Source organism: Pristiophorus japonicus, chromosome 6 (genome assembly GCF_044704955.1).
Source record: "Pristiophorus japonicus isolate sPriJap1 chromosome 6, sPriJap1.hap1, whole genome shotgun sequence".
In the NCBI taxonomy this organism is placed as follows: Eukaryota; Metazoa; Chordata; class Chondrichthyes; family Pristiophoridae; genus Pristiophorus; species Pristiophorus japonicus.
The window spans coordinates 33,108,174-33,134,355 of NC_091982.1; the positions used below are offsets into that span (position 1 = coordinate 33,108,174).

Consider the following 26,182-nt stretch of genomic DNA (forward strand, 5'->3'; position numbering starts at 1 on the left):
TACATGCAAATTAGAATGGTCAAACAAGTTGAATTTTAAATACTTCCCAGTAAATAAGTTCTTTTTGAATAGTTGTACTTCTGAAGTGTGACAAAAATGTATTGAGAGAATCTTTGAAGGCCATGTGTTGTTCAGCAGTCTTGTCACACTAATATTGGTGGAATTTTAATCTCATCAGGACTTCGTGACCTTCACTTAGTGAAGTTAGTCTGGTTTTGTGTGTGCTGCTACCCTGCGATTCAAGAAATAGCTGATTAATTATCATTGCAATTTTTCTGAATATATATTTAAAAGTAAATATATTTTCATTGCAGGGCAAAACATCAGAAGCACTTGCGAAGCTGATGTCATTGCAGGCGACTGAGGCAACTATAGTGAAGATAAACAATGACCATTCCATTTTAAGGTGTGTGCTTTTCCAAAAAAAAATACGTTAACATGTATAATGTGCATCATATGCCCAATTTATCTATAGTTATTTTGTAAAACAAATCTTCTTGCATTGTTGCACAAGAACAATTCCTCAATTTAAACTGTTTTGGGCAAATTATGATTGATTAATGCCATTTTCTTTTTCTCACAATGGCTCCTTAGTGAAGAGCAAATTGATGTGGAGTTGGTACAACGAGGGGACATTGTAAAAGTGGTCCCAGGTGGTAAATTCCCTGTAGATGGCAGAGTGATTGAAGGGCATTCGATGGCTGATGAATCTCTGATTACTGGTAAGACTTATCTTGATAAAACCAGTTTTAGCCTATAAGATTTATGTCTTCTCTCTACATTTTTCAGAGTTCAGACTTGTGAGACAAAGCAACAGACTCAGGATGTTTCTTTTCTCAGCCCTATCCAGGGGTTATCTTTGCTTATATTTCTTTTGATTATTCTAAGTAATCACGATAGTATCAAATGCACAATAATTTCTAATTATTAACCTGCACCAACCTATCCCGTTAAGTACTTTAACAGTTAAATATTGCCTATTTCCTAAGTGATTAAATCGCAAAGATACTCACGCGGAGTTAACGCCAGCCGTGGTCAGCGATCGGAAATTAACCCCGTGATTCTCTTGGCAACTGACCAAGTCACCACTCACTTGACTGCAGCTCCTGATCTTGCACTTCACAGCCATTTTTTATACCCCCTTTCCTGGGATGTTTGCTCACCGTGTACGTAATTGTCTAAGTTTAAAACAAAGGAATATTCTTAAACGAATCCTTCCCATAAATAGGTCTTCTCATTTCTTATCATCAAAGTTGCAATTTTCTTCACAGTTTGTAGACAATTCAAGGACATCTCTTACTGCCTGTGAGAAATGTTTTTTTTCGCAGCCATGAGATCTCTCAGAAGTTATTTTTAAAAAGTCCTTTGACTTCACAGAGCATTTTGGGTCAATAAAAATGGGTCAATCCCAGGTTTAGCCATCTTGAAGCAATTGCGAGCACAATTATTAGCAGAAAATTAGATGAAAAATGCTGTAGTCTTACACTGGTAACTTTCCATGTCATAATCAAAAAACTACATACAAATCTTTATGTTCAGGGAGTGCAAGTGGAAGTGCTCATATACACTCAACTCTTTTTTTTTAAATCCTCAAGTGTAAGTTACCTCGGAGGCCCAGGCGACCTCTGAGCATTTTTTTTAGAAATGTATTGAGTTATTCTCCATGCCGCATTAGGCCTAAGCAATGAGAGACTATTTCCCCAGCATTACAGCTCGAGTCAGATTAAAAGCCACTATGCAGCAGTGTAATGGTGGCATTATAACTGCAGCCTTAAAGTATAGAGTGGAGATTATACTCTGCATGCCTGACTGTGTATAAAGTCTGTCAATTTCAGCAACAGTCTCCAGTATTTATAAACAGAATTATACAGCATTGCATTATGAAGTTATGGGACCTGAATTCACACTCTTGATTTCCCCCAATTTGTCCTGCTATGTTGCATTCTCGATTTTAGCTATACCATCCAGAAGAAGTGCTACAGGAGGCCTGTGCTGCTGCTCCACAAAAGAAATAGGAAGGAAAACTACTGGGAAAACTATCCTGAGCTGCTGTCTTGCACCTCTTCACAATTGGCAAGAGCTGGGCACTGGTCGTCTGCCCTCTCTTCTTTTTGGCTAGGGATTGGCATGTCATGAAGAGTATCATTAAGTGAAAATGGGGAAAATAAATTATTCCTGTTTTTTTTTTTAACAGCAGTGCAGAAAAAATGGTGTGTATGTATGTACGTATACAACACCTGTGGTCCATTCATTGAATTCTGGTGATAAATATAAACCACTCAACTGGATTACTGACTTGTAACTCACTGAAAGATATGTAATATGCTTTGTTCTCCTCCGATGCCATGTTGCTGTACAGACATATTCTCAGTTGAAAGATGCTGGAGTTTGTTACTGCTACGTGGAGGTTATTTAAAAGAACCTGTTGGATTAGGTATTCAGATTACTGGATGCTATTGGTAATAACACATCACTTCAGTCTCATTTGTGTTTTGCATTGTTTGTAGGTGAAGCAATGCCAGTCACTAAAAAATTGGGGAGCAGTGTCATTGCAGGCTCCATTAATCAGCACGGGGCTTTACTGATTGACGCTACTCATGTTGGATCCGAAACCACCCTCTCCCAGATTGTGAAACTTGTAGAAGAGGCACAAACCTCCAAGGTATGGATCTTGTGAACACTTTTCTGACCTTAAAGTACATTATTGGGATTGTTTTGTTATTGAAAGTAGATCTGAAAAGACGAGATGCTAAATATTATCTGTAGACCCTTTTTAATTTTGCTTTTCAAATTCTCACTGATTGTGTCACATATTTATTTAAATCCATGGCTGCTTTTTCCCCCCTCCTGAGCTGAGGTCAATGGAGGTAATTTGAGGGAAAAGTGCTGTTTGCAAGTTTTGAAATAAATTCCCTCATTCTCATGGGGAAAAATATAATTTTCTCAGTCACCTGTAATAATAGTATCATTGCATTCTTTTGACAAAAAAAGAGAACAAGCATGATTTCTAAGACACCAGCAGATTATAAATAGCATTGCTGATGGTGAGTGGGGGTGGGGGTTGGTGGTGTGTGTAAGTGGAGGAGGACTGCACTTCTCTAGTGAAAGCATTTTGAAAGAGATCTTCCCAGAAATGGTAAATTAAGTGATTTATAATTGCTACTTCAAAAACAAATAGTATTTTCTTGCCCTATCCAGATAAATAAATACCATCGTAATAATGGGAGAACAGCTCGTTATTGTCCATCTGTTCACGGTTTGGCTTTTTAAGTCCTAGGCTGCAAAATGTGTCGAACTTTAATCTTTTCTTGTATCTTTCCTTCTTTACTAAATATCTCTGCATCATAACTTGATGCAATTAAGCAGAACCTTTTGATCACAACATAATTACAGATGTTGACCTTTCAGTCCATCTTATTAAGTGTCCAATTTCAAAGCACTTCTGTCTTGTATTCGGCCCTGTTAAATAGAAAAGTCAGTGGCTAAGGGATGTGTGATATTTAGACTGTTAATTGAGTTTGTAGTCCATGGACTGACTGATGCTGGAAAGCATTGAGCCCTGAAGTATACAGTTTGTGTGTTAGATTGCTGGTTTTTCCCTACATGCGAGGCCCATACCCCTCCTCATGATGATAATTATGTCAGTCAGAGAGGAAGCTAGGCAGAGGCCAGTTATTTCTCAGGAAGTGAAAGTTGGAAATGTCGCTCCTGCACCTCCCAATAACTAATTCAAGAACAAATACTGTGTGCTTTCTTGTAATAGTTCAGGAAATGTGTTGATTTTTGTTTATAAAGAAAAGGGGAAAAAATCTTGATTTTTGTTTTGCTATGATCAGAAATTTGCGCTCTAGCGGCATATATTATTTTTGCCGCAATGGCATCAGATTTTTGGGAGGGTGGGACTTCCGCCCATCATATGCCCGTGCCCCTGACTCCGGACAATCTCCCTGGGATTAAGCTCGTTGTTATAACTTGGGTGGATGCTGGGGCTGTTTATGCCACAACTGAGTCAGCCATTTTAAGTGGTGCGGGGAGCGGGATATTCCTATGGTGCCTTGCAATAGTGTAACATGGTGTCAGTGCCAGCTGAAGATTTTTGTTGCATGTTGAATTTACTGCTTCAGCTAATGCAATTGATTGAGGCAGGCAAGGTAGCTTTTTAAAATGTAACTCCTCCCCTTCCCCCTCTTTTTCCTCCTCTCTCCCCCTTCTCTCTTTTCCACCCCCCCCCCCCCCGCCAGCACCAAAGGATTGCTGGCTGCCAGCAATACATCAGCATTCTTTTTGTCAAGCATTGGTAAGGCACAAATGATGGGAAATACATCATGTGAAGTAATCCTTACATTTGCAACTTGTACTCACTCTCATATTTGGGTAGACTTATACGTTTGATATCACTTCCAGAAAATCTTTGAAATGGTGGCAAAAGATGGCATCTTCCTCTCTCCTACCCATATTACACCAGTTTAGAGGGTATACAATTTTCTAGACTCTATTGACATTTCTTACAGAACCCACAATTTGTAGTGTTTATTTTTCAGGCCCCCATTCAACAGTTTGCAGATAAGCTGAGTGGATACTTTGTCCCGTTCATCGTTGGGGTTTCTATTGCTACTCTGATCGCCTGGATTATCATTGGATTTTTCAATTTCGAGCTTGTGGAAAAATACTTCCCTGTAAGTATTGACATTGTAGCAGAATGATGTGTCTAGAAAGGTGGTAAACACAGGTTGCGAGGTTTGAGATCTCAACAGTAGCTAAGACTAGAACGTTGCCGATTCTTCATTTGGTGAGGTATATTGGTTTTGGTCCTGGGCAGGGTTACCGGAGATGCACTTGAACTGAAATAGGCAGTGTGGGAACCTTCTGTCACACCTAATGGCAGTGTGTAAGGGAGATATACACATCAGATTTGGTTCTCTGTGGCAGTAATACTCGTGTGTTAAACAAGATGTGAGGGCCAAAAATCTGTGGCCGCTCCAGTAGGATTCCCAACATAACTTCGGCAGGAGTCACCCAGAAACTACGACACTGGGAGCCAACCTCGTGCCCAAGTTTCCTGGATGGCCTTGGAGAGGCCACCCCCTTACAAGGCGGTCAACATAACGTGGAGGGATGGTATGGACTGCAGATGTCTGAGTTCTTGAGCTCTGTGCCTATTCGTATGGCTGACACTGGCGTGGCTATTGAGACTAGAGGTACCGGCAAACCTAATTGCAGAAGTGGGCCCAACCTTGGAGATTGTGGCCTGGATTCCTGAAGATTAAAAAAAAAATTAAAACATTTTGAAAAAAGGTTTTAAGATGGGTGTCCCCCTGTCCGTCTCCCCCCCCACCCCAGCACTGTCGCACTGTTTCTATTTTGCATAACCACTCTGCTTCAGAAGGGAGGGGCCGCTGAAGGCCAATTGGGAGTCACAACTGTAAATTTGTGGAGCAATAGCACATGACATTTAATGCAGACAAATGTGGGGTACTGCACCCCGAAGCAAAAATGGGCAATACAAATACTCCACGAATGGTGTCAAAATAGCTAATGACAAAATTGAAATAATGATCAGGATCGCTATGGAGCCATAATGAGCAATATGGGGCCCAAGTTTCCACAGGATAAAAAACGGGCGCCCCTCCGAGCTGGGCGCCCGTTTTTCACACCTAAAACAGCGGCAGAAAAAAAACGCGCTATTCTCGAGCTCTTTGCAGCTCCTTGTCTGTTTGGCGTGGCGCCCAGGGGGGCGGAGCCTACACTCGCGCCGATTTTGTAAGTGGGAGGGGGCGGGTACTATTTAAATTAGTTTTTTTCCTGCCGGCAACGCTGCGCGTGCGCGTTGGAGCGTTCGCGCATGCTCAGTGTGGAAAAAAAACATTGGCACTCGGCCATTTTTGTAGTTCTTTGTAGCTGTTTAATTTTTGAACATTTTTTAATAAAACCACATTGCCATCAGCACTGAGGCTTCCCTTCTCACTGTCTCCTTCCCCTCCCTCCCCTCCGCGGCAACAAGCCGCTGTCTCCTTCCCCTCCCTCCCCTGCGCGGCAACAAGCCGCTGTCTCCTTCCCCTCCCTCCCCTGCGCGGCAACAAGCCGCTGTCTCCTTCCCCTCCCTCCACGGCAACAAGCCGCTGTCTCCTTCCCCTCCCTCCCCTGCGCGGCAACAAGCCGCTGTCTCCTTCCCCTCCCTCCCCTCCGCGGCAACAGGCCGCTGTCTCCTTCCCCTCCCTCCCCTGCGCGGCAACAAGCCGCTGTCTCCTTCCCCTCCCTCCACGGCAACAGGCCGCTGTCTCCTTCCCCTCCCTCCCCTGCGCGGCAACAAGCCGCTGTCTCCTTCCCCTCCCTCCACGGCAACAAGCCGCTGTCTCCTTCCCCTCCCTCCCCTGCGCGGCAACAAGCCGCTGTCCCCTTCCCCTCCCTCCCCTGCACGGCAACAAGCCGCTGTCTCCTTCCCCTCCCTCCCCTCCCTGCACGGCAACAAGCCGCTGTCCCCTTCCCCTCCCTCCCCTGTGTGGCAACAAGCCGCTGTCTCCTTCCCCTCCCTCCCCTGCGCGGCAACAAACGCCGGTTTCCTTCGAACGATGGCTGAAGCACTTTCACACAGGTAGGAAGATGGTTTATTTAATCTTTTCTTTGCTTATAAATGTTTATTCAGGTTGGATTTATTTGTAGAAGTATAAATAATGATTGATTGTAGAATTTAATGAGTTCCCTTCTCCCCCCCCCCCCCCCCCCCACCTCGTTCTGGACGCCTAATTTGTAACCTGCGCCTGATTTTTTAATGTGTAGAACAGGTTTTTTCAGTTCTCCAAAAATCTTCACTTGCTCCATTCTACTTTAGTTTGGAGTACGTTTTCACTGTGGAAACTTTGAAATCAGGCGTCAGTGGCCGGACACGCCCCCTTTTGAAGAAAAAATTCTGTTCTAAAGTAGAACTGTTCTACCTGACTAGAACTGCAGAAAAGAAAATGTGGAGAATTACGATTTCTAAGATAGTCCGTTCTCCACCAGTTGCTCCTAAAAATCAGGCGCAAATCATGTGGAAACTTGGGCCCATGATGTTGAACTATATCGGCAAAACTGTAGAGTACAGGTCAGAGGAAGTAATGCAGTAGTGCTCTGGTGTGACCCCATCTCTGGTGTTGTATTTAATTCTGGTAACCAAGGTGTAAGAGAGACGGTCAAGGCATTGTGGCATTGTTCCTAGCTTCAATGGACTAAGTTATAAAGAAAGACTGGAGAAACTTGGATTTCTCAACCCTGCAAGGAGCCAATCGAGGGGTGACCCTCTGGAGGTATATAGCAGAATACACTGTATAGGACAAATAGATCTGAAATATGATTACACACTAAACTGTGACAGGAGGACCAAGAGACCTATTTACTTTAGTAAAAGGAAAATTATAACTGATGTCATGAGCTTTCTGTTTACACAGAGACAGATCAATATATTTGAATTGGTTAGTAAAGACAAAAACCCTAGAATGATTTAAGAAGCAATTGGATGCTGTGATGTGGGGGACTGTCTGATTTTCTGGATCGATGAGTAGCTGTGTCCTCATTTGTATCTATCTTGTAAACCATTCTCAAAGTGACTGTTTGCTGTGTAATGATGGTCATTGGTTACTGTGCTGAGGTCATTGTAGCTGCCTGATCATTTTACCGTACAGCGTTTTGCACACTCCGTTAATTTGAGATCATGGTCTGAACAATGTGCACTGTAGTGGAGGATGTTCCAGTAAGCGGTCGGCACAGAGGAACATTCCAGTGCACCAACATCCAGGGTCAGGGCAGCAGCAAATATTTCATTAGTGGTTGAGTGGAACAGAACTGCTCAGAAATGCTCTTTTTTTTTAAATTAAAAATGTAAAAAAAATTATTACTAAACACCAAAATCTACACACTTTTTTTCACAAATTATTGGAAAAAATCCTGAAAGACAGGATAAATCTATATTTAGAAAGGCAAGGATTAATTAGGGACAGTCAGCACGGATTTGTTAAGGGAAGATCGTGTTTGACGAACCTGATTGAATTTTTCGAGGAGGTAACCAGGAGGGATGAGGGTATTGCGTACGATGTAGTGTATATGGATTTAGCAAGGCTTTTGATAAGGTCCCACACGGTAGACTGGTCACGAAGGTTAAAGCCCATGGGATCTAGGGCAAAGTGGCAAGTTGGATCCAAAATTGGCTGAGGTAGGCAGCAAAGGGTAATGGTTGATGGATGTTTTTGTGACTGGAAGGATGTTTCCAGTACTGAGTCTCTTGTTTTTTGTGGTATACATCAATGATCTAGATTTGAATATCGGGAGTATGATTACGAAGTTTGCAGATGACACTAAAATTGGCTGTGTGGTTGATAATGAAGAGGAAAGTCATGGACTGCAGGAGTGGACAGAACAGTGGCAAATGGAATTTAATTCGGAGAAGTGTGAGGTGATGCAATTAAGGGGGGCTAATAAGGAAAGGGTATACACATTAAGCGGTAGGCCACTTAATAGTGTCGATGAACAAAGGGACCTTGGAGTGCTTGTCCACAGATCCCTGAAAGTAGCAGGCCAGGTAAATAAGGTGGTTAAGAAGGCATACGGAATGCTTGCTTTTATTGGCTGAGGCATAGAATACAAGAGCAGGGAGGTTATGCTTAAATTGTATAATACTCTGGTTCGGCCACAGCTGGAATACCGCGTGCAGTTCTGGTCACCATATTATAGGAAGGACGTGATTGCACTAGTGAGGGTGCAGAAGAGATTTACTAGAATGCTGCCTGGAATGGAGAATCTTAGCGATGAGGACAGATTGGATAGGCTGGGTTTGTTATCATTGGAACAGAGGAAGCTGAGAGGAGACCTCATTGAGGTGTATAAAATTTTGAGGGTCTGGATATAGTGGATAGCATGGGCCTATATCCCTTGGTGGAGGGGTCAATTACGAGGGGGCATAGTTTTAAGGTGGTTGGTGGCAGATTCAGAGGAGATTTGAGGGGAGGCTTCACGCAGAGGGTCGTGGGGGTCTGGAACTCACTGACTGGAAGGATAGTGGATGCAGAGACCCTCACCACATTTAAAAGGTGCTTGGATGGACACTTGACTTGCCGTAACCTGCAGGGTTACAGACCTAGAGCTGGTAAGTGGGATTAGATTGGATAACCTCTTGTTGGCTGATGCAGATATGATGGTAAATACTGCAGGGAATCGAATCCGGCTAGGGTGATCATCTGGACTAGTTTCGATTGCCTGGATGGATCGGAGAGGAATTTTCCCAGATTTTTTTCCCCAATTGGCCTGGGCTTTTATCTGGTTTTTGCCTCTCCCAGGAGATCGCATGGCTCCGGTTGGGGTGGAGTGTAGAATGTTGCGGTGCAAAGGGTGTCGCAGTTGTGTGTGGCGGACTGGTTGGGCCGGGTGCTCTTTACCTTTCCGCCATTGTTCATTGTTCATAGGTTTATTTGTCACCTTCAGGGCTGCTGACCGAGGGCCGTGTGGCTCTTTGTCGGCCGGCGCGATGGGCCGAACTGTGCTGTAGATTTCTATGTGTTTCTAAGTAACCTTGCTCCAAAATAACAGTTACCTTTGCAGCATTGTTGCTTTCTCTCAGATCAGTGATTGCTTATTCAGGTTATACTTGCCAGCCGAGACTGATTTCCTGTTTTGTGCTTAGGGTTACAACCAAAGCTTGTCACAACCTGAAGTGATTGTGCGTTTTGCATTCCAAGCCTCCATCACTGTCCTTTGCATCGCATGCCCCTGTGCACTGGGATTGGCAACGCCTACCGCAGTAATGGTGGGAACCGGAGTCGGTGCACAGAATGGTATCCTAATTAAAGGAGGCGAACCATTGGAGATGGCACATAAGGTAGGTGCAATAACGGGCTGTACAAATGCTATATAATTGTCGTGTATACAAACTGATATTGCTTGTTAAATCATGTGATTTTTATACTGGAGCCTGCTGTCAATTACTGTTTAATATGACTCCTGCATCAGCAATTTTTTTGCCAGAAATGGGATAAAAGTACTCTATAAATTTCACCATGACATATTATAACCAACAACTGATTCACAGGAACCCAGAAAGAGCAACAGGGAAAGAAAATGTTTTAGAACAGATCATTTAAAAATAATTATCAGAATCGATTGGATCTGTGTAAATACTTTTCCTCCATAATTCAATAAATTCAGAAGAGAAAATATCACAACATTGATGCAGTGCATCCCTGATGTGTCTAATTTATGACACTGATTCATCTGATGTATGTAGTTTTTTTTTGTAAACTAAATGAGACTGATCATTTAATGGAGCCGTTCGCTATCATAAAACATAATTGAGATATTCCTGTTTCATTTTGCACTATTGACTGGCATTGTAGTGGTTTGTAATATTTTAATATTGCCACTTCAGGAACCCCATAAAGTCCGAGTATAATTGCGAAACTGGTTTCTGTTTAGTAACAGTACTACTTTCGCCTACGAAAAATTGGAAGATGTTTATCATTCTGTGTAATTAAAGTCTCTATTGCATGCTTAGGCCTACAAATCACATTACCTCCAGTTTATCTAGCCCATCTCTCAGTAGCCTTTTCAGAGCATCATTGGCAGAAGCCTGGGAACAGATTGACTCCATTTTAACCACAATTGTTGTGGCCTGGGAGAAAAATGGGGAGGAGTGTTTAGAGTTTACTTTTTCTTTTCCATCCCAATTACCCCCAAAAAGCTTGTTTTCAATGACCCCCATCTTGTCAGTTCTCTGCTTTGATATTGGTCTACTGTAGTGAACTTGCAGTCGGTTTGAGGTTTGGTTTTCTGGTTAAAGTTGCTCCGTCACTTGCAAATTAAAAACTATGTTTCTACGACTGAACATTCTGAAATTTAATACAGTTAAGAAGTGGATAGTGATATTGTTGTTTCAGCAGATTTTAATAAAGTTCCTGTCTTCTTCAGATTAATACAGTAGTTTTTGATAAAACTGGAACAATCACTCATGGAACACCCAGAGTAATGAACCTGAAGTTGCTGGCAGAGAGAAATTACATATCTCAGATGAAGCTGTTGGCCATTGTTGGCACTGCAGAAACCAACAGTGAGCATCCATTGGGTGTTGCAATAACCAAGTACTGTAAACAGGTATGATCCTCTTCCATTCTTTTTTTATTGGCAATTCATGATGAGTAAATTTGCAATGTTTTTTTTTAAATCAAAAATCAATTGGAAAAACGAGCAACATTGCTGTAGTTGTGGTGAGAGTGCTTTCAGTATAAAATCCCTTATAAGCCAGGAATATAGAAAGTGGTGGGGCAGGGTGCACAATCATACTTTAAAGGCAAAAGAAAATTTAAGGGTAGTATTTTTTAATTTTTCCTGTTTATTCGAAGGGGAATGCAGTGGTGGACAAATTAAATGTTTGTGCAGATACCAGAGCAATTACAATGACTTCAGACCAGCCCATGCAAGGAGCTGCCCAAAGCTAGGACAATTCCTCCCCTGCTGGGAAACTATACTGTTCCTGTTGCTTGTCACTGTGCTACCCTCTAAATAAATTGACCTGGAAGAAAGCTGCCCACAGGGACCTTGCGATCTATGTGGTGAGAAGTTTGCCTTTCTTGATGTGCAATTGATTGTAGCAATCTGTAATGGGAATTTCCAGCAAAGAGCATTTAGCTGTGCATGCACTAAATCCTGAAGTTACGGTCAGTTTCAGAGGGGTAATGACGGCGAACAGTTCAGTCAATACCCACCACAAAATCTAGGCCAATAGTTTTTCTTAACTGGTGATGTAAAAATCCACCAGAACGCTGGAGCCTAGCTGTCTGCCATGATGGCTTTCTAAAGTAGATGGCTAGTACACCCCATAGTGTAATTCATGATCAAAGACTGAAAGTGTACCATGTTAACCATCTGGAAAGGCTGGCAATGCCAGATAGTTTCTGCTAGATAGTGGCACTGGGTGGCCACTCTACATAGTGTGTGTCATTGTAACATGCAATGAAGTAAAACTCTTCATCGTTCCAGTTCACGTAGAAACTCCATTCTGTTGCTGTTGGAAATAGCTTGTGCTCCCAGCACAAGAAAAGCCAAAACTTATCTATAATGAGGGAAAAAAACTGGAAGGAATATGCACCAAGGATGTACTGAAATGGTACTGATAAATTGCTGAAGCTTTACTATTACAGTATACCATCTCAGTCATTCAATGGATTACTGCATGTAACTCATATATCCTGGGTGTATTATATACAGGATGTTTGACTGAAGAGGTAACATTATGTAGCACAATACCACATTGTTATTATTTAAGTATCAAGTGACTCGAGCACATAGTGGCACCCTCTGCAGTGTGAACAGGTTACCTCATGTTACTTTTTGTGTAAGGAAGAGGGAGTTGTCAACTGAACCCACATCCTAACACTCCATGAGATGGCAGCTTAATTAATTTTCCCCATTCTTCTCGTAATTTTTGAAAAAATATTTTTGTGTGCAGCACTGGTTCAACTCCAAATGTTTGTATCCATGTGACCTGAAAACAAATTGATGGCCCCTTTTGCAATAGCTAAATGTTGGAGCTCCCTCTGGTGGTCTTTAAATATGAGGATCAGCAGATCACCCATGGGGTTGCTCACAAGAAGTTGCAACAGACTCGAAGGGCCATATGGCCTACTCCTGCTCCTAATTCTTATGTTCTTATGTAGTGCTCTATAATTGTAGAAAAGAGTAACTGAAACCAATTGTGGAATAAAGTTACCAAAAAAAGCAAGCAAATGTTCACACCATATTCCGCTTGAATGTCCTACAGAACAGATATGGTGCTCGAAAGTTTAACCTAGTAACTAGTTCTTTATCAGTGTCAGTGTGAACATGTGGCATGTGATCATTGTAACAAGTATGAGAATGTGAATTCTAACTGTAAAGAACTAGCACAGATATGAGAGCCCAGACTCTGACCAAACAGATAATAGCAGTAACACCCGATGCAGCCAGTTTGAAAAAGCACTTTGTGACTGTATAATTGAAGGCAGCATGAGACTATGGCCACAGTGTAGCTTGGTGCACCCTGCAATTTTGTGGCATACCTAATTTTTCAGGCCACAGTTTCAACTATCATTTATTGGTGGTGTGAATTACTAATAGACTGAGGTGATGTTTTGTAAGTATACACAGCTTTTCAAATCCTGTACAGACTGGCTCTGAAAGCAGCTGAGAGATCCAGGTAACTGTTGAAGGGTGTCATGGCCACCTGGACCAGTCATGCAAGCTTCTTTGATAGTACACAGTGCAGCATTTGCCAAACCTTTGGATGGCTGATTGCCTATCCTGTAGGTTTCTTCATGTTGCTCATGACCGACAGAAGGAAGAGAGGGAAATATAACCAGAACATAACGATGAAGCAAAGTGGGTTGCTCACAAAGTAAACCAAAAAAACTTTTGTTTTTCTCCAATTCAGGAACTAGGTTCAGATGTGCTCGGGTCATGTTCAGATTTTCAAGCCGTTCCTGGCTGCGGTATCATGTGCAGAGTCTCTAACATCGAGTCACTACTAAACGGAAAGAATCTTGAGGCCGAGCAGAAGAACATTATGCTGATACAGATCGATGCGAAAAGCTGTGGAGATGCCTCATTACACCCAATAATCAAAGAGCCTCAGTCTGAAAGTAAGTGGCTTTTCCTGTCTGTTGTAGCGCAGCAAAGCATGACACCGCAGGTGTGGTGAAATGTAGGCTTTTCCCCACTCCAAACGGGTGACTTCCTGCTTACTTGCACATTATTATGTTAAATGTCAGGCAGAGGTCAAGCAGTTCCCCTTCGAGAAAGACAGTAAATGGGGACTTGTGCTGTCCCTCACATTCTTGTTCGCAGCTAGCTGGAAATAGCTTAAGTGAGCGGTCTGAGAGTGGATGACCATAGTTGGTTATAATCAAGATTGGAATAGTAGGTTTGGATTCAAAGCGTTTGATGTTTTGTCATCTGAATCGCTTTCATTAGTGCCTAGTCCTTGCCCTTTGATATTTATTACTATTTACCTCGATGTAATGACATGGCTTAATTTGTGTTTCAAACATTGCGTTTCTTAATGTAGTGTGGATTATACTGTACTGAATGGGTTCCTACCCTATTTCTGCTGTTCTTGTGTGGAAATTTTCCCAGTGTGTTTTGATTCGTTGCCTCAATACTTCCTCTGTTTTCTATTATTAAATCTCAGCAGAACACTTGACACAATGAATCAAAACTATCTGGAAACATTGCTGTGCAGCAAGGGCAGTGAGAATAAGTTGATACTCCGTTCATTACTCATATTTTTTCAGATCAATTTAGTGTTTCAATGTACTCTGACACAGGTTCAGGGAAATCGCAGATCTTTTCAGTACTGATTGGAAATCGTGAATGGATGAAGAGGAACGGTCTACATATCAGGAATGAGGTGGACAGTTGCATGATAGAACACGAAAGCCAGGGGCACACAGCGATACTGGTCGCTGTCGATGGTAAGAACATGAGTGGTTTCCCATTTCAGTCAGAAGTAGTGCACTCTGGGATGGGAACAGGAATGTGCATGTGTGTGCAAGCCCAGTGAGGAGAGAGTTGTGTTTGCTGTGAAACTCCAGTGGTCAAATAGCATGCTGTCGCTTTTTAGATTCACACAGGAATAATCACCTCTTGAGCAAGATAGTCTTTGGGATAAATTTTCAACTTGCCGCCCTGGCATTAAACTGGCGTTGTGGATCAGCTGCTCGTTTGAAATTGATGCAAATGCCGATTGAGGGGTTTCCATAATGGACCGCTGATCAACAACGCCCGACAGGCACAATGAACTAAATTAGAAGTAAAACACAATCGCATTTATTGTTTTAACATCAAGATTTAAAACTAAAACCAATTCTGTACCTCATTTCCAGGCCCCCCCCCAATAGTGTTTATTTGACGATTCTGTTTGCTTTATTATTCTTTAAAAACAAACAGGGATACTGTGCGGAATGATAGCAATTGCAGATACTGTGAAGCCAGAAGCAGATTTGGCTGTCTACACACTGAACAGTATGGGGCTGGAAGTGGTTCTTATGACCGGAGACAACAGTAAAACAGCCAGGGCCATTGCTGCTCAGGTGAGTTGAAGTCAGATTTGCCTGCCTCTATCTTTCTGTCTTTTTATATATATATATATATATATATCTTTTTTTCCTCTAGTGGTGCAGATCCAAGTCAATGGCCACTTAATACCTTGCCCAAGTGTGACCTTTGAGAATGGATATGAGCAGGCTAATCAACCATGGGAACATTGTTGACTAGCCCAATCCTGTCCTCATCTGGCACAAATTAACTATTTCAAAAGCTGTGGGCTAATGTCTAGCTTCTATTTGCCACATCTGATAGCTACACAATCAAGAGCAACTGCTCCAGCCAATTGAGAAGATGGAAGGGGTTTTTGCTTAGGAAATCTAGTCATGGCCCAAGGGAAGGGAATTCAGTGGATAAGTCAGCTCAAGTCTTCTTTCCCTTTCAAGCAAACTGGTTATCGAATGCCATTGGCAAAGGTGCTTCTTAGCATGGTGCTTGGTGTGTTGGAGAGGAAGGAGAATGGAATGAGATCACCAAGAGTGGAGCAAATAACTACAATATTGTGGGATGGGGTTGCTGCATTTTGTGGCTTGTGTGACTGATGATTGCTGTAACTTGAGTTATTGTCTGTATTGTCAGGTTGGCATCACCAAGGTGTTTGCTGAAGTCCTTCCCTCACACAAAGTAGCGAAAGTGGCACAGCTGCAGAAGGAAGGGAATATTGTGGCAATGGTGGGCGATGGTGTGAATGACTCGCCGGCACTGGCAATGGCTGATGTTGGAATTGCCATTGGTACAGGCACGGACGTAGCCATTGAAGCAGCGGATGTTGTTTTGATTCGGGTGAGTAGGAGTGAGCAGTTCAATAAATGTTTATGATCCTCTCTTGGCATTCTTCATCTGAACACTGATTTCCTTGCGAATGTTTGACCTACTTTGACCTATTTATGCTGTGACTCTTGATTTCATCTAAACTGTTTACTTATAACTGTCTGATAATCACAGTTGATTGCTGATCAGTTGCTACGTTAGCAACAATTGCACAGTAACCGCTAGTCCTTCAGATTGATGGTGTGTTTGAATTATATGCAGTACACTGGCTGAGTTGACACCTGTTAGTGATAGAATGAAAAACCTGTCTCCTTATTTCACTGTTGAGGTGACTGTGTTTTAAACTGGCTGAGCTTTGCTTCCATGGAGCAGTGCTGGACAGAAGCCCCACATTTCCTAAAGGGACGCAGGGGAAATCGGAGTTGGCCATTCTGGGCAGAGCCAATTCAGAGTAGCATTGGAAATGCCTGAGAGCAGACTGGTGTTGGATGGTGCTGGGCGACCAGAGAAAGGGAGAAAATGAAAAATGCCTTTTCGTGGTTAAAAACATAGAAAATAGGTGCAGCAGTAGGCCATTTGGCCATTTGAGTCTGCACCACCATTCAATATGATCATAGCTGATCATGCACTTCAGTACCCCATTCCTGCTCTCTCTCCACACCCTTGATCCCTTTAGCTGTAAGGGCCACATCTAACTCCCTTTTGAATATATTTAACAAACTGGCCTCAACAACTTTCTGTGGTAGAGAGTTCCGCATGCTCACAACTGAATGAAGAAGTTTTCCTCATCTCGGTCCCAAATGGCTTACCCCTTATCCTTAGACTGTGACCCCTGGTTCTGGACTTCCCCAACATCGGGAACATTCTTCCTGCATCTAACCTGTCCAATCCCATCAGAATGTTATATGTTTCTATGAGATCCCCTCTCATTCTTATAAATTCCAGTGAATACAAGCCTTGTCAATCCAGTCTTTCTTCATATGTCAGTTCTGTCATCCCGGGAATCAGTCTGGTGAACCTTTGCTGCACTTCCTCAATAGCAAGAAAGTCGTTCCTCAGATTAGGAGACCAAAACTTTTTTAAAAAGGAGGGAGAGAGAAAACAGGGAATTATAGACCGGTCAGCCTGACCTCAGTAGTGGGTAAAATGATGGAATCAATTATTAAGGATGTCATAGCAGTGCATTTGGAAAGAGGTGACATGATAGGTCCAAGTCAGCATGGATTTGTGAAAGGGAAATCATGTTTAACAAATCTTCTGGAATTTTTTGCGGATGTTTCCAGTTGAGTGAACAAGGGGGAACCAGTTGATGTGGCGTATTTGGACTTTTAGAAGGCTTTCGACAAGGTCCCACACAAGAGATTAATGTGCAGAGTTAAAGCACATGGGATTGGGGGTAATGTGCTGACGTGGATTGAGAACTGGTTGGCAGACAGGAAGCAAAGAGTAGGAGTAAATGGATACTTTTCAGAATGGCAGGCAGTGACTAGTGGGGTACCGCAAGGTTCTGTGCTGGGGCCCCAGCTGTTTACATTGTACATTAATAATTTAGACGAGGGGATTAAATGTAGTATCTCCAAATTTGCGGATGACACTAAGTTGGGTGGCAGTGGGAGCTGCGAGGAGGAATGCTGTGAGGCTGCAGAGTGACTTGGATAGGTTAGATGAGTGGGCAAATGCATGGCAGATGAAGTATAATGTGGATAAATGTGAGGTTATCCACTTTGGTGGTTAAAAACAGAGAGACAGACTATTATGTGAATGGTGCAGATTAGGAAAAGGGGAGGTGCAACGAGACCTGAGTGTCATGGTACATCAGTCATTAAAGGTTGGCATGCAGGTACAGCAGACGGTTAAGAAAGCAAATGGCATGTTGGCCTTCATAGCGAGGGGATTTGAGTACAGGGGCAGGGAGGTATTACTACAGTTGTACAGGGCCTTGGTGAGGTCACACCCTGGAGTATTGTGTACAGTTTTTGTCTCCGAACTTGAACGACATTCTTGCTATTGAGGGAGTGCAGCGAAGGTTCACCAGACTGATTCCCGGGATGGCGGGACTGACATATGAAGAAAGACTGGATCAACTGGGCTTGTATTCACTGGAGTTCAGACGAATGAGAGGGGATCTCATAGAAACATTTAAAATGCTGACGGGTTCAGACAGGTTCGATGCAGGAAGAATGTTCCCAATGTTGGGGAAGTCCAGAACCAGGGGTCACAGTCTAAGGATAAGGGGTAAGCCATTTAGGACCGAGATGAGGAGAAACTTCTTCACCCAGAGAGTGGTGAACCTGTAGAATTCTCTACCACAGAAAGTTGTTGAGGCCAATTCACTAAATATATTCAAAAAGGAGTTAGATGTAGTCCTTACTACTAGGGGGATCAAGGGGTATGGCGAGAAAGCAGGAATGGGGTTCTGAAGTTGCATGTTCAGCCATGAACTCAATGAATGGCGGTGCAGGCTCGAAGGGCCGAATGGTCTACTCCTGCACCTATTTTCTATGTTTCTATGTTTCTTTGTTAAAACTGAACACAGTATTCCAGGTGAGGCCTCACCAAGGCCCTGTACAACTGCAGTAAAACCTCCCTGCTCTTAAACTCAAATCCCCTAGCTATGAAGGCCAACATACCATTTGCCGTCTTCACCGCCTGCTGTACCTGTATTCCAGCTTTCAATGACTGCTGAACCATGACACCCAGGTCTCGTTGCACCTCCCCTTTTCCTAATCTGCCGCCATTCAAATAATATTCTGCCTTCGTGTTTTTGCCCCCAAAATGGATGACCTCACATTTATCCACATTATACTGCATCTGCCATGTATTTGCCCACGCACCTAACCTGTCCAAGTCACCCTGCAGCTTTTTAGCATCCTCCTCACAGCTCACATGGCCACCCAGCTTAGTGTCATCTGCAAACTTGGAGATATTACATCAATTCCTTCGTCTAAATCATTAATGTATATTGTAAATAGCTGGGGTCCCAGCACTGAACCTTGCGGTACCCCGCTAGTCACTGCCTGCCATTCTGAAAAGGACCAGTTTATTCCTACTGTTTGCTTCCTGTCTGCCAACCAGTTCTCTATCCACGTCAATGCATTACCCCTAATACCATGTGCTTTAATTTTGCACACTAATCTCTTGTGTGGGACCTTGTCAAAAGCCTTTTGAAAGTCTAAATACACCACATCCACTGGCTCCCCCTTGTCCACTCTACTAGTTACATTCTCAAAAAATTCTACAAGATTTGTCAAGCATGATTTCCCTTTCATAAGTCAATGCTGACTTGGACCAATCCTGTCACTGCTTTCCAAATGCGCTGCTGTATTACATCTTTAATAATTGATTCCAACATTTTCCCCACCACCGATGTCAGGCTGACAGGTCTATAATTCCCTGTTTTCTCTCTCCCTCCTTCTTTTAAAAAGTGGAGTTACAATTAGTTACCCTCCAGTCCATAGGAACTGATCCAGAGTCTATAGAATGTTGGAAAATGATCCACTGTTTCTGGGGCCACTTTCTTAAGTACTCTGGGATGCAGACTATCAGGCTATGGGGATTTATTGGCCTTCAATCCCATCAATTTTCCTAACACAATTTGCTGACTAATAAGGATGTTCTTTAGTTCCTCCTTCTTGCTAGACCCTTGGTCCCCGAGTATTTCCGGAAGGTTATTTGTGTCTTCCTTCGTGATGACAGAACCGAAGTATTTGTTCAATTAGTTTGCCATTTCTTTGTTCCCCATTATAAATTCACCTGATTCTAACTGTAAGGGACCTACATTTGTCATCTTTAATCTTTTTCTCCATGTATCTGTAGAAACTTTTGCAGTCAGTTTTTATGTTCACTGCAAGCTTATACTCTCATTCTATTTTCCCCCTCCACCCTTTGTCCTCCTCTGCTGAATTCTAAATTTCTTGCAGTCCTGAGGTTTGCTGCTTATTTTGGCCAATTTATATGCCTCTTGGGCCCCTTGGGGAAAAGTGACCATAATATGGTAGAATTCCTTATTAAGATAGAGACTGACTAAAGCAAAAGACAGAAAGGAGATGAGTAAAAGTGGGGGGCAGAGAAACCCAAGGCAAAAAACAAAAAGGGCCACTGAATGTAAAGGGGCTGCAGGAGGGGTCAAAACTAAAAATCATGGATTAAAAACTAGTATTAAAACATTCTACTAAACGCACGCAGCATTCGAAATAAAGTAAATGAGTTGACGGCACAAATCATTACAAATGGGTATGATTTGGTGGCCATTACAGAAACGTGGTTGCAGGGTGGCCAAGACTGGGAATTAAACATACAGGGGTATCTGACGATTCGGAAAGATAGACAAGAAGGGAAAGGAGGTGGGGTAGCTCTGTTAATAAAGGATGATATCAGGGCAGTTGTGAGAGACAATATTGGCTCTAATGAACAAAATGTTGAATCATTGTGGGTGGAGATTAGAGATAGTAAGGGGAAAAAGTCACTGGTGGGCGTAGTTTTTTGGCCCCCAAATAATAACTTCACAGGGCGGGCAATAATCAAGGGAATAATGGAGGCATGTGAAAAAGGAACGGCAGTAATCATGGGGGATTTTAACCAACATATCGATTGGTCAAATCAAATCGCACGGGGTAGCCTTGAGGAGGAATTCATAGAATGCATACGGGATTGTTTCTTAGAACAGTATGTTACAGAACCTACAAGGGAGCAAGCTATCTTAGATCTGGTCCTCTGTAATGAGACAGGAATAATAAACGATCTCCACGTAAAAGATCCTCTCGGAATGAGTGATCACAGTATGATTGAATTTGTAATACAGATTGAGGGTGAGGAAGTAGTGTCTCAAATGAGCATACTATGCTTAAACAAAGGGGACTACAGTGGGATGAGGGCAGAGTTGGCTAAAGTAGACTGGAAACACAGACTAAATGGTGGCACAATTGAGGAACAGTGGAGGACTTTTAAGGAGCTCTTTCATAGTGCTCAACAAAAATATATTCCAGTGAAAAAGAAGGGCAGTAAGAGAAGGGATAACCAGCCGTGGATAACCAAGGAAATAAAGGAGAGTATCAAATTAAAAACCAATGCGTATAAGGTGGCCAAGGTTAGTGGGAAACTAGAAGATTGGGAAAATTTTAAATGACAGCAAAGAATGACTAAGAAAGCAATAAAGAAAGGAAAAAGAGATTACGAAGATAAACTTGCGCAAAACATAAAAACGGATAGTAAAAGCTTTTACAGATATAAAAAATGGAAAAGAGTTTCTAAAGTAAATGTTGGTCCCTTAGAAGATGAGAAGGGGGATTTAATATTGGGAAATGTGGAAATGGCTGAGACCTTAAACAATTATTTTGCTTTGGTCTTCACAGTGGAAGACACAGAAACCATGCCAGAAATTGCTGGTCACAGGAATGTGGGAAGGGAGGACCTTGAGACAATCACTATCACGAGGTTGGTAGTGCTGGACAGGCTAATGGGACTCAAGGTAGACAAGTCCCCTGGTCCTGATGAAATGCATTCCAGGGTATTAAAAGAGATGGCGGGAGTTATAACAGATGCATTCGTTATAATCTACCAAAATTCTCTGGACTCTGGGGAGGTACCAGCGGATTGGAAAGCAGCTAATGTAACGCCTCTGTTTAAAAAAGGGGGCAGACAAAAGGCAGGTAACTATAGGCCGGTTAGTTTAACATCTGTAGTGGGGAAAATGCATGAAACTATCATTAAGGAAGAAATAGCGGGACATCTAGATAGAAATAGTGCAATCAAGCCGACGCAGCATGGATTCATGAAGGGGAAATCATGTTTAACTAATTTACTGGAATTCTTTGAGAATATAACAAGCATGGTGGATAGAGGTGCACCGATGGATGTGGTGTATTTAGATTTTCAAAAGGCATTCGATAAGGTGCCACTCAAAAGGTTACTGCAGAAGATAAAGGTACGTGGGGTCAGTGAAAATGTATTAGCATGGATCGAGAATTGGCTGGCTAACAGAAAGCAGAGAGTTGGGATAAATGGGTCCTTTTCGGGTTGGAAATCGGTGGTTAGTGGTGTGCCACAGGGATCGGTGCTGGGACTACAATTGTTTACAATATACATAGATGACCTGGAAGAGGGGACAGAGTGTAGTGTAACAAAATTTGTAGATGACACAAAGATTAGTGGGAAAGCGGGTTGTGTAGAGGACATGGAGAGGCTGCAAAGAGATTTACATCGGTTAAGCGAATGGGCTAAGATTTGGCAGATGGAATACAATGTCGGAAAGTGTGAGGTCATCCACCTTGGGGGGGGGGGGGGGGGAATCAAAAAAAGGGAATACTATTTGAATGGGGAGAAATTACAACATGCTGCGGTGCAGAGGGACCTGGGGGTCCTTGTGCATGAATCCCAAAAAGTTGGTTTGCAGGTGCAGCAGGTAATCAGGAAGGTGAATGGAATGGCCTTCATTGCGAGAGGGTTGGAGTACAAAAGCAGGGAGGTCCTTCTGCAACTGTATAGGGTATTGGTGAGGCCGCACCTGGAGTACTGCGTGCAGTTTTGGTCGTCTTACTTAAGGAAGGATATACTGGCTTTGGAGTGGGTACAGAGACGATTCACTGCTGATTCCGGAGATGAGGGGGTTACCTTTATGATGATAGATTGAGTAGACTGGGTCTTTACTTTTTGGAGTTCAGAAGGATAAGGGGTGATCTTATAGAAACATTTAAAATCATGAAAGGGATAGACAAGATAGAGGCAGAGAGGTTGTTTCCACTGGTCGGAGAGACTAGAACTCGGGGGCACAGCCTCAAAATACGGGGGCGCCAATTTAAAACCGAGTTGAGAAGGAATTTCTTCTCCCAGAGGGTTGTGAATCTGTGGAATTCTCTGCCCAAGGAAGCAGTTGAGGCTAGCTCATTGAATATATTCAAGTCACAGATAGATAGATTTTTAACCAATAAGGGAATTAACGGTTATGGGGAACGGGCGGGTAAGTGGAGCTGAGTCCACGGCCAGATCAGCCATGATCTTGTTGAATGGCGGAGCAGGCTCGAGGGTCTAGATGGCCTACTCCTGTTCCTAATTCTTATGTTCTTAATTCGGAAAATAGGGTCCTGAACTTAAGGAACGGGAACTTTGACGGTATGAGGTGTGAATTGACTGGAATAGACTGGCAAAGGATACTCAAAGAGTTGACGGTGGCTAGGCAGTGGCAAACATTTAAAGATCACATGGATGAACTTCAGCAATTGTTCATCCCTGTTTGGAGTAAAAAATAAAAGTGGGAAGGTGGCTCAACCATGGCTAACAAAGGAAATTAAGGATAGTGTTAAAGCCAAGGAAGAGGTATATAAATTGCTAGAAAAAGCAACATACCTGAGGACTGGGAGAAATTTAGAATTCAACAGAGGAGGACTAAGGGTTTAATTAGGAGGGGGAAAATAGTGTATGAGAGGAAGCTTGCATGGAATATAAAAACTAACTGCAAAAGCTTCTATAAATATGTGAAGAGAAAAAGATTAGTAAAGACAAACGGAAGTCCCTTGCAGTCGGATTCAGGTGAATTTATAATGGGAACAAAGAAATTGCAGACCAATTGAACCAATACTTTGGTTCTGTCTCCACGAAGGAAGATGAAAATAACCTTCCGAAGGTACTAGGACAGTGGGTCTGATGAGAAGGAGGAACTGAAGAATATCCTTATTATGTGGGAAATTGTCAGAGAAATTGATGGATTGAAGGCCGATAGATCCCCGGGGCCTGATAGTCTGCATTCCAGAGTACTCAAAGAAGTGGCCCTAGAAATAGTGGATGCATTGGTGATCATTTTCCAACAATCTATTGACTCTGGATCAGTTCCTATGGACTGGAGGGTAGCTAATGTAACACCACTTTTTTAAAAAAAAGGAGGGAGAGAGGGAAAACAGGTAATTATAGACCGGTTAGCCTGACCTCAGTAGTGGGGAAAATGTTGGAATCAATCATTAAGGATGAAATAGCAGCACATTTGGAAAGCAGTGACAGGATCGGACCAAGTCAGCATGGATTTATGAAAGGAAAATCATGCTTGACAAATCTTCTGGAATTTTTTGAGGATGTAACTAGCAGAGTGGACAAGGGAGAACCAGTGGATGTGGTGTATTTGGACTTTCAAAAGGCTTTTGACACGGTCCCGCACAAGAGATTGGTGTGCAAAATCAAAACACATGGTATTGGGAGTAATATACTGAAGTGGATAGGGAATTGGTTGGCAGACAGGAAGCAGAGAGTCGCAATAAACGGGTCCTTTTCAGAATGGCAGGCAGTGACTAATGGAGTGCCGCAGGGCTCAGTGCTGGGACCCCAGCTATTTACAATGTACATTAACGATTTAGATGAAGGAATAGAGTGTAATATCTCCAAGTTTGCGGATGACACTAAACTGGGTGGCGGTGTGAGCTGTGAGGAGGATGCTAAGAGGCTGCAGGGTGACTTGGACAGGTTAGGTGAATGGGCAAATACATGGCAGATGCAGTACAATGTGGATAAATGTGAGGTGATCCATTTTGGGGACAAAAACATGAAGGCAGAATATTATCTGAATGGCGGCAGACTAGGAAAAGGGAAAAGGGGAGGTGCAACGAGACCTGGGTGTCATGGTCCATCTGAAAGTGGGCACGCAGGTGCAGCAGGCGGTAAAGAAGGCCAATGTTATGTTGGCCTTCATAGCTAGGGGATTTGAATATAGAAGCAGGGAGGTCTTAATGCAGCTGTACAGGGCCTTGGTGAGGCCTCACCTGGAATATTGTGTTCAGTTTTGGTCTCCTAGTCTGAGGAAGGATGTTTTTGCTATTGAGGGAGTGCAGCGAACGTTCACCAGACTGATTCCAGGGATGGCTGGGCTGTTATATGAGGAGAGACTGGATCAACTGGGCCTTTATTCACTGGAGTTTAGAAGGATGAGACGAGATCTCATAGAAATGTATAAGATTCTGACGGGACTGTACTGGACAGGATAGATGCGGGAAGAATGTTCCCGATGTTGAAGTCCAGAACCAGGGGACATAGTCTTAGGATAAGGGGTAGGCCATTTCGGACTGAGATGAGGAGAAACGTCTTCACTCAGAGTTGTTAACCTGTGAAATTCCCTGCCGCAGAGTGTTGTTGATGCCAGTTCATTGGATATATTCAAGAGGGAGTTCGATATGGCCCTTATGGCTAAAGGGATCAAGGGGTATGGATAGAAAGCAGGAAAGGGGTACTGAAGGAATGATCAGCCATGATATTGAATGGTGGTGCAGGCTCGAAGGGCCGAATGGCCTGCTCCTGCACCTATTTTCTCTGTTTCTGTGTTTCCTTGGATTTAACACTATTCCTAATTTCCCTTGTAAGCCACGGTTGAGCCACTTTGCTCTTTTTTTATTTTTACGCCAGACAGAGATGTACAATTGTTGAAGTTCATCCATGTGATCTTTAAATGTCTGCCATTGCCTATCCACTGTCAACCCTTTAAGTATCATTTGCCAGTCTATCCTAGCCAATTCACGTCTCATACCATCGAAGTTACCTTTAAGTTCAGGACTCTAGTCTCTGAATTAACTATCACTCTCCATCTTAATAAAGAATTCTACCATATTATGGTCACTCTTCCCCCAAGGGGCCTTGCACAACAAGATTGCAATTTAATCCTCTCATTACACAACACCCAGTCTAGGATGGCCAGCTCTCTAATTGGTTTCTCCACATATTGATCTAGAAAACCACCTCTTAGACACTCCAGGAAAGCCTCCTCCACTGTATTGCTACCAGTTTGTTTAGCCCAATCTATATGTAGATTAAAGTCACTCATGATGATAGCTGTACCTTTATTGCATGCAACCCTAATTTCATGTTTGATGCCATCCCCAACTTCACTATGACTGGTGGTCTGTACACAACTCCCACTAGCGTGTTCTGCAGCTCTACCCATACAGATTCCACCTCATCCAAGCTAATGTCCTTCCTTACTATTGCGTTAATCTCCTCTTTAACCAGCAACGCTACCCACCTCCTTTTCCTTTCTGTCTATCCTTCCTGAATATTGAATACCCCTGGATGTTGAGTTCCCAGCTTTGGTCACCCTGGAGCCATGTCTCCGTAATCCCAATTACATCATATCCGTTAACAGCTATCTGCGCAGTTAATTCATCCACCTTATTATGAATGCTCCTCGCATTGAGACACAGAGCCTTCAGGCTTTTTTTTTTTAAACACTCTTTGTCCTTTTAGAATGATGTCATGTGGCCCTTTTTGATTTTTGCCTTTGCTTTTTCTGCCCTCCACTTCTACTTTTCTCCTTTGGACATTTTGCTTCTGACCCTATTTTCCTTCC

General features: G+C 42.8%; 1 protein-coding gene across 1 annotated transcript in view; it reads left to right on the top strand.

The window, feature by feature from the left end:
* The window catches only part of atp7a (ATPase copper transporting alpha), a 91,692-nt gene that overhangs the window by 54,504 nt on the left and 11,006 nt on the right, over positions 1 to 26,182 (top strand). Inside the window, exons 11-20 of the mRNA XM_070882740.1 lie at positions 315 to 406; positions 595 to 722; positions 2,508 to 2,662; positions 4,542 to 4,676; positions 9,650 to 9,844; positions 10,930 to 11,112; positions 13,427 to 13,634; positions 14,319 to 14,465; positions 14,941 to 15,083; positions 15,676 to 15,879. Coding sequence (XP_070738841.1) covers positions 315 to 406; positions 595 to 722; positions 2,508 to 2,662; positions 4,542 to 4,676; positions 9,650 to 9,844; positions 10,930 to 11,112; positions 13,427 to 13,634; positions 14,319 to 14,465; positions 14,941 to 15,083; positions 15,676 to 15,879 — 1,590 coding nt within the window. The remainder of the gene's footprint in view (positions 1 to 314; positions 407 to 594; positions 723 to 2,507; positions 2,663 to 4,541; positions 4,677 to 9,649; positions 9,845 to 10,929; positions 11,113 to 13,426; positions 13,635 to 14,318; positions 14,466 to 14,940; positions 15,084 to 15,675; positions 15,880 to 26,182) is intronic.